This window comes from Sinocyclocheilus rhinocerous, unplaced genomic scaffold (assembly GCF_001515625.1).
Source record: "Sinocyclocheilus rhinocerous isolate Xijiao unplaced genomic scaffold, SAMN03320098_v1.1 scaffold7324, whole genome shotgun sequence".
NCBI lineage: Eukaryota > Metazoa > Chordata > Actinopteri > Cypriniformes > Cyprinidae > Sinocyclocheilus > Sinocyclocheilus rhinocerous.
Genome location: NW_015660370.1, coordinates 13,971 through 22,430, shown reverse-complemented (window position 1 = coordinate 22,430; position 8,460 = coordinate 13,971). Strand labels below are relative to the sequence as shown.

The 8,460-nt window shown below is 35.3% G+C and overlaps 1 protein-coding gene and 1 pseudogene across 1 annotated transcript; both read left to right on the top strand.

Annotated features, from left to right (window-relative positions):
- Nucleotides 1–2,370, top strand: part of LOC107724939 (putative gustatory receptor clone PTE03) — a 12,581-nt pseudogene extending 10,211 nt beyond the window's left edge.
- Nucleotides 2,371–3,549: 1,179 nt separating this feature from the next.
- Nucleotides 3,550–4,758, top strand: LOC107724938 (olfactory receptor 51I2-like). Its single transcript, XM_016534035.1, has 2 exons — nucleotides 3,550–3,773; nucleotides 4,065–4,758. The coding sequence occupies exons 1-2, from the start codon at nucleotides 3,550–3,552 to the stop codon at nucleotides 4,756–4,758; spliced, it is 918 nt and encodes a 305-aa protein (XP_016389521.1).
- The last annotated feature ends 3,702 nt before the right edge of the window (nucleotides 4,759–8,460 follow it).

Genomic DNA, 8,460 nt, shown 5'->3' with positions numbered 1-8,460 from the left:
ACAACATAGTCAAGTATTGATTACATATCTATCGCTAATTCTATTCAGCTGCTCCTAATCTATTAAACTAAGGTGTCAATATATTTAAACAACTTTGAAAAATAAATAAATGAAAAATAAAAAAAATCTGTTAGCATGTCAAAGAATAAAACAGAAAAATAGACAAAGGAAGACAAAACTAATAAAACATCTTTGCAATTTAGACAATAACATATAAAGTTTGATGTCATTGTAATATTCTAGCATATTTACTTGGTTGAGATGCAGATGAGCAAGCATGCTTTGAATCATTTTCAGTCACTCTTAGGGATATAGATGTCCTTGGTTTAGGAGTTACTTTCAGTTTGGTGAGTTACTGAAATGTACAAATCCTAAAATTAGGAGCAATTCACCACTAGTTTTTAAGAGTTGCTCCTAAAATTCTACATTAGGAGGAACTTTTAGCCTAATGATTTCTGGTGAATATGGCCCTAGGATTACAGACAAGAACCACACAATAACTGGACCAGGCATCAGTCAATTAATAACACATAACAAGCCATGATCTGGGACAGAATATCAGCCTTAAGTTAACTCTATTAACACTAAACCCCAAATCTAAGTCAAGTCATCTTTATTTGTATAGCGCTTTATAAAATACTGATTGTGTCAAAGCAGCTTTACATTTTCAAATAGGAAAACAGTTTGTCAACAATGCATGAAGACAATAACAAAGAGTAATTTTTCCTGATAAAATCAGTTCATTGATGATTCACTGATGTGAGCCAGTGCAGAGTTGACAGAACAGGCTAAGTCACATTTAACCTAATGCTAAAGCACAGTCTCAGCCATGCATCCATTCATAGACAGGGAAAACTATGGATTCATAACCTATGGATAATTCCAGACGGATTGGATGATGGTGAGATCAGATCTCTGTGTGGAACATTGGCTGTTGTCAAACTCCTCGTGGATTCAAAAATCTCACTGGATTATTACAATTAATGGCAAAATGAATGTTTGGAAACGTAAACTAATATTTCCTTCCGACACACTACAGCAAAAGATAAAAATAACTGACTTGAAACCATTGTATTTATTTATTTATTTTATTATTTATTCATTTTTTGTTGGTGGTGAAAATACTAATGGCCTAAGACTTTTGCACAGTAGTGTAAATCAGTGTTTTAATAATGTTTAAAAACACTACCACTATTGTATTATTAATATACTGTAAGGAACTGCTAAGTAGTAGATCAGTAATATGATATCTACAGAAGCAGGCAAATCATGTGCATTGTGCCGCCATTATTATAACTACATTATTATAAATAGACAACAAGATTAATCATTGTAAAAAGGATCTACTTGTATACGTCTTACTTTAACAAGACACAACATCAAGGAAATATTTATCACAATGAGAATGCCCACGCAATTTCAAGCACAAATTATTTAACATCATAATCATAATATTAGGAGGTGTGCATATGTCACACACTGCTAAATTATACCCAGATCAATATCACCACCTGCTGGCAAAGGCTGTGATAAGACATGACCTTTTGCCATCTAAAAATAAACACAACTGAGAAAAAAGGTGCAACCAAGTGAAAGGACATTGCACCATCCCATGTACATTCTAATTTCATGTCTGTCCGTCAACTCTGTATTTGGAACAGCTGCTTTTTTCCCAAGGTTACTGACAGACTTGCTGTCTGATACACACTCAGTCTCTGTCGTGAAGCATGTATCTTACAGGCTTTTGTCATTTATTCATATGCAGCAAATGAAAATACAATATTAATGTTAATGGCATTTGACAGATATGTAGCAATCTGTAAACCATTACAATACAACAACATAATGACCCCCAGGGTTGTATCTGTTTTAATAGCTATAAGCTGGATTTATCCAATGATTTGTCTTGGTATTGCTGGTATATTAAATGCCAGACTGACGATGTGTGGTAACAAACTGTGGGTGTATTGTCACAACTGGGAAATTATCAAGCTTTCTTGTGGAAACACTATTGCTAATAATGTTTTTGTTTTTTTCAATATGACCACAACTCTTATTATGCCATTAAATTTTATATTATATTCTTATCCTAAAATTCTTATCATTTGTAGAAAAAGCTCACTGGATTTCAGGAGAAAAGCATATCAAACTTGTATTCCGCACATAGTGATTCTTTTAAATTTCTCAGTTGCTCTTTTTTGCGAGGTCACTTTGAGTCGGTTTGCGACTTTGGAGCTTCCTATAGGGCTGTCGATCATTCTTTCACTAGAGTTTCTTATAGTACCACCCATCCTGAACCCTCTTGTTTATGGTTTGAATTTTCCTGAAATTCGCAAAAAAATTCTATGGATTATAAAAGCTTCCAAATAGCTGTAGTAAATATATTTTTATTAACAATATTCAATGATTGTATGATTGTAAATCATGACATGATGTACATTTTATGAACCTTTGAACTTGAGATTTTGCGTTTTACTGCCAGTAAATCTTTGCAACAATTATATATTTATTATACATTAAAATTTCTTAGCCTGGATAACTGTCACTGCACTCATGACATGGGTCAGACATATAGTATAGCAATGCAATAGCAAGTGAACAACTTCCCCTTTTCAGAAACAATATGGCTGTTTGTATAACAAAACAGAAATAAACATAATTCAAGAATAAGCAAGTATTATGAACTCAATATAATAAAGAAAATGTCTCAACTTTGTGTGTCTTCTTCATTCACTTATTTAATAGTGTAACATTGGTGGGCCAAAAGAAAATGTAAATAAATAGATTAGAGAGAGATGAATGAATGAATGAATGAATTTGTTATAAATTAAAATAAATCTAATTTGTTCTGGGAGCTGAGAGGGTGCATGGAGGCTTTTTTTTCGACTTTTACCTAGACTTTTAACAACATGTCTAGCAAAGATGGAGGTACTTTTCCGACTGAAAAATGTCCAAAAGCCCAACAAAATCTTCAGTGCAGACCTGCCGATGCTGATTCACATGATTGCGGTACATGCAAATGTGGCAACTCACTTAAGCTTACATGCAAAGTCACGGAGTGCATCAGCAACATTTTGGATGAGAAATTGTCTATGTTAACGAATGTTTTGGATGTTATTTCGCAGCACGTTGAAAACAACACTAAACGTATTAGCGATGCGGAGCGCCGACTCTCTGAGATAGAAGATAGAAGACAAATAGAAGACACAGCATTGCGGATGCTGGCTGAAAAGGTGGACGACTTGGAGAACAGGTCAAGGTGAGAATATATACGAATTATAGGGCTTGTAATCTTTGCAAAGTGTGTTTCTGAGACGGTTGAATTATTACTGTGCTAGCCATTCATTTAATTATTAAATCACTGATCCAACTGACTTCTAAAATCTAAAAGACTTTAAATTAATTTACATTGCATTCTACATGCAAAACAATGTGGCTAAACATATTCCAAGGTGATGAACATTGTTTGTTTTTTGGTGTAAAAATTAAATTAATTATATTGTTTTCTCTCTTTCTCAGGTCAGTGAAAGTATCCCTTTTGTAAGGAAAATGGGAAATGGAACATATTTTTACTTCATGTTGTTTGAAAATCTTGGGTGCATAAAATATGTTTTTTTTAGTTTGGGGTTTATTTTTTACTGTGTTATCATATATTTCAATGTCCTTATTATTCTTGCTGTATTTCTGGAAAGGACATTGCACCAACCCATGTACATTCTGATTTCATGTTTGTCCATCAACTCTGTATATGGTACAACTGTTTTTTTCCCAAGGTTACTGACAGACCTACTGTATGATACACATAGAATCTCATATGAAGCTTGCCTCATACAGAGTTTTGTCATTTACTCATACGCAGCTTATGAACTTACGATGTTAATGCTAATGGCATTTGATAGGCTTGTTGCAATTAATAAACCTTTGCATTACAACAACATAATTACCACACGTTTTCTAACTCTTTTAATAGTTATAGCATGGCTTTATCCAATGATTTTTGTTGGTTTTTTGATTTCATGTTTATCCATCAACTCTGTATATGGTACAGCTGGCTTTTTCCCAAGGTTACTGACAGACCTGCTGTATGATACACACAGAATCTCCTTTGAAGCTTGCCTCATACAGAGTGTTGTCATTTACTCATATGCAGCTTGTGAGCTTACAATCTTAATGCTAATGGCATTTGATAGGCTTGTTGCAATTAATAAACCTTTGCATTACAACAACATAATTACCACACGTTTTCTAACTCTTTTAATAGTTATAGCATGGCTTTATCCAATTATTTGTGTTGGTTTTGCTGGTATTTTGACTGCCAGGCTGAAAATGTGTGATAACAAATTGTTTAAGGTATACTGCCACAACTATGAAATTGTCAAACTATCTTGTGTGAACCATAATATTAATAATATTTATGGACTGATTGTAACATTTACAACAATTTTTATCCCTTTGAGTTTTATATTATATTCTTATGTAAAAATTCTTGTAATTTGTCAAAAAAGCTCAAAAGAGTTTAGGAGCAAAGCGTATCAAACCTGTATTCCACACATAGTGATCCTTTTAAATTTCTCAGTTGCTCTTTTTTGTGAGCTCACTTTGAGTCGGTTTGTGAATGGGGAAATTCCTATAGAGCTGGCTGTTATCCTTTCACTGGAATTTATTGTTATACCACCCTTTGTAAACCCTATTGTTTATGGTCTAAACTTTCCTGGTATCCGCAAAAAAATTAGACATCTTATAAAAGCCTCCAAATAGCCTGCTTTGTTATAATACTGATATACAGACAACAAAGTTTAAAGAAATTTGAAGATAATTGTTTAATCAACCAGTCACTCACCTTTTTAAAGCAATGTAATGCACTTAATATGATTGTAGTTTTAATATGTTGTTTTTCACCTCTCTGATTTCTATACAGAAATTAGCATCTTTTATTCAGTTGACCTTCTCAGTAAATAAACATCATTGTGACAAAATTTGGTAACACTTTACTTAAAGCCTTATATTGTATAATGCAATAATAAAGGTATTCATAATGCATGCTGTAATGCATTTCATTTTTTCATAAATAATTTAAACCAAAGTTAAAATGCATTATAATTTATGAAGGTTTGTTTGTTGTGTGCTGCAGTATACTTCCTAAAGGTGTTACAAGGAATAGATGAGTTTTATAATGTATTAAAACTGTTGTTACAATTATTCATGAGGTCATACAATACATTAGAAGATGCCTTACAAGGCATAATTAATGCATTAAAACACTTTTATAATACATCATATATGAAGGCTTTAAGTAAAGTGTTTTATTTAATTACTAGTTACTAGTTATTAGCAATTCATTTAATTGTATTATATATTCAAATAATTAAAAAATGAATTGTCTAATTTTATTTTGTTATTAACTGGTGTAATTGTAATGTTTTGCATGTTTTTTTTGTTTGTTTGTTTGTTTTTAAATAAGGATTCAGTTTTTAGAGGCTCAAAAAAGGCTCTGTCCACATACTTTATATCAAATAAATGCAAATCCTGATGTTGTGTAGGTATATCTTTTGTCAATAGAAAAAAGGTGAGTACTAAAATAATACTAAGAATATTAGAATACTAAGTTTATTCTGTTTTGATTAGCTTGCAGACAAAAAGTTAAAAAAAAAAAACTAAAAAAAAAAAACAGCCCTTGGTTTCCAAGCACTACACGTTTTTGGAAAAAGCACACTCCCCTAAGCTGTGTCAAATAAGATAGAAGGCACTACTAGGATTTGAACCCAAGATCTCCTGTTTACTAAACAAGTACTTTAACTATCTAAGCCACTGCACAAGTTGTCGGCTACAGGAGCGGTGATGAGACCCAGGAAACACAAAAAGGCAAGTCTTGCAGAAAGATCCTTAGTAGATCTAGCATTGTACCTGCTGATCCTTGATTTCATTGTTTGGAAAAAAAATAAATAAATTTGCAAGATTTCACTACATTCAACAAATCACATGCTCCATCTCATACTCGAAGGCTATTGGCTCAAGGTTTAGTCTTTGACAGGATGAAAAAGTTCACAGAGCTACCCTATTCACTGATCTGCGCATGTGCTGCTAATAGCGCCACGCTGCTATGAAGGGAGGAATATCAGTGAACGAGAAATATGAGTCAACGGATTACGTGAACGAGAACGATTCATTCACCTAAAAGATTTGTTCAAAAAGAACGATTCGTTCACGAACGTAACATCACTAATGACCACACATAATGAAGCATTTATCCTCAGCATCCTCAAGCTTTTCTGGTGGGCTCTTACATGTCCAAGTTAAAGAAAGAGAAAACGTCATTCACACGGCTTCTTTCATTTGGCAAATGCACAGCTGGCATTTAAACCCAAGATCTCCTATTTACGAGACAGGCACATTAAGCCACTGCACCAACTGAAAGCAGGGAGGCAGGCAGGCATTCCAACACTGCTTTCTCATATGCGACCCTGGACCACAAAACCAGTCATAAGGGTCAATTTCTCAAAATTGAGATGTATATATCACCTGAAAGCTGAATAAATAAGCTTTCCATTGATGTATGGTTTGTTATGATAGGACAATATTTGGCCGAGATACAACTATTTGAAAATCTGGAATCTGAGGGTGCAAAAAAATCAAAATACTGAGAAAATCGCCTTTAAAGTTCAAAGTCCAAATGAAGTTCTTAGCAATGCATATTACTAATCAAAAATTAAGTTTTGATATATTTACAGTAGGAAATTTACAAAATATCTTCATGGAACATGATCTTTACTTAATATCCTAATGATTTTTGGCATAAAAGAAAAATCGATAATTTTGACCCATACAATGTATTGTACAAATATACAAATATAATACATTTTGTGGTCCAGGGTCACATTTGTGAAAGCGGGAATTAACATTTTTAAGAGCTGCAGAAACTCTGTATGCACTATGTGCTCACAGTAACTAGTAATATATAATGTATTACATTTTGGAAGTAACTTGCCCAACACTGTTTATACATAATCTGAAAGCTGAATAAATAAGCTCTCCATTGATGTGTGTTTTGTTAGGATAGGACAATATTTGGCCGGGATACAAAAATCTAAATATTTAGAAAATCGCCTTTAAAGTTGTCCAATTGAAGTTCTTAGCAATGCATATTACTAATCAAAAATTAGGTTTTGATATATTTACGGTAGGAAATTTACAAACTATCTTCATGGAACATGATCTTTACTTAATATCCTAATGATTTTTGGCATAAAAGAAAAATCGATAATTTTGACCCATACAATGTTTTTTTGGCTATTGCTAAAAATATACCCCAGCGACTTAAGACTGGTTTTGTGGTCCAGGGTCACATATTGGAACGGTCGAGGGAAAATGAACTAACAACAATCAGGAAGACGAGTTCTACTCTTTGGAACCATCTGACATGGTTCTTCATGCTAGGCACAGAAGCCAAGCAAAGGCCTGCAGGACATATACTTTAAGATAGGAAACACTGTGATTTGAACCCAGGATCTCCTGTTGATAAGACAAGTGTTTTAACCTTTGCCTCTCATGTCTGGGCAGTAAGCATTCTGGGACAGTATTCATGGATGATTTGTGTCCATATTGTGAGAACATAACCATAGCAACGCTAAGATCATGACTCACCCTCCTTGTGAGGCGTGAAGTCCCCTCTGCTGCTACCCAGCCGAGACCCTCTTCATCACACAGGGTCGCATTGATTAGCACTTAGAGGATCTGAGGATTACAGTAGGAGTTCTTTCACCAGACCAGTGCTCACGGACCTCCGGATGCTCCAGCGTGTTGCGTGCCATCAAGCTCCAAAAGTAAATTGTTGGGCTGTCTCATGGCAGCCCTAGTGTTTCATTTGTGGCTCCAGAGGAGGACCAGATGTTGATCCTGGCATCAAAGGATGATGAATCGGCTGAACTTCCCCCTTCCGGGGTGGTTGCGAATCAGAGTCTGACTCTGGGTTGACAGGCATGCTTTCCAAGCAGCTATGAACACCGGACTAGAGTTTGAGGCCTCTGCCCAGCCCGAAGTGTTTGCGGTTGGATGATTGGTTTCTGGGTGTGGGACATGACTTTTTCTTTTTCTGCCAAAAGCTTTGCCGACTCCTCTTCCCTCATTACCTTCGACGGCGGGGCCACCAAGGTTTACGTGGCGATCCCCCAGGCAGAGCATGCGATTGCAGTGCACTTGTGCCCACAAAGCACTGCCACCTGGAGGAGTCGTCTGCAGCTCCCTTCCAAGGCCTGTAAGCTGATGTTAGCCCTGGCTGCTAAGGTTTAAGTGCCACTGGACAGGCCGTCTCCGCCCTGCACGTGATGGCCATTCTGCAAGTCCATCAGGCCAATGTGCTTAAAAAACTGCACAAGGGTAATTCTGAGTTGGTGTAGATGCAGGAATTTTGCACGGTGACCGACTTGGCTTTACGAGTGACTAAGGTCATGGTGCAGGTCCTCG

What these genes read in the sequence shown, in the direction of transcription:
- LOC107724938 (XM_016534035.1), top strand. Translation starts at nt 3,550, where the DNA reads ATGGGAAATGGAACATATTTTTACTTCATGTTGTTTGAAAATCTTGGG. An exon ending in ACAACTGTTTTTTTCCCAAG is followed by an intron (nt 3,774 to 4,064) that starts GTTACTGACAGA and finishes CTTTTTCCCAAG; the next exon opens with GTTACTGACAGACCTGCTGT.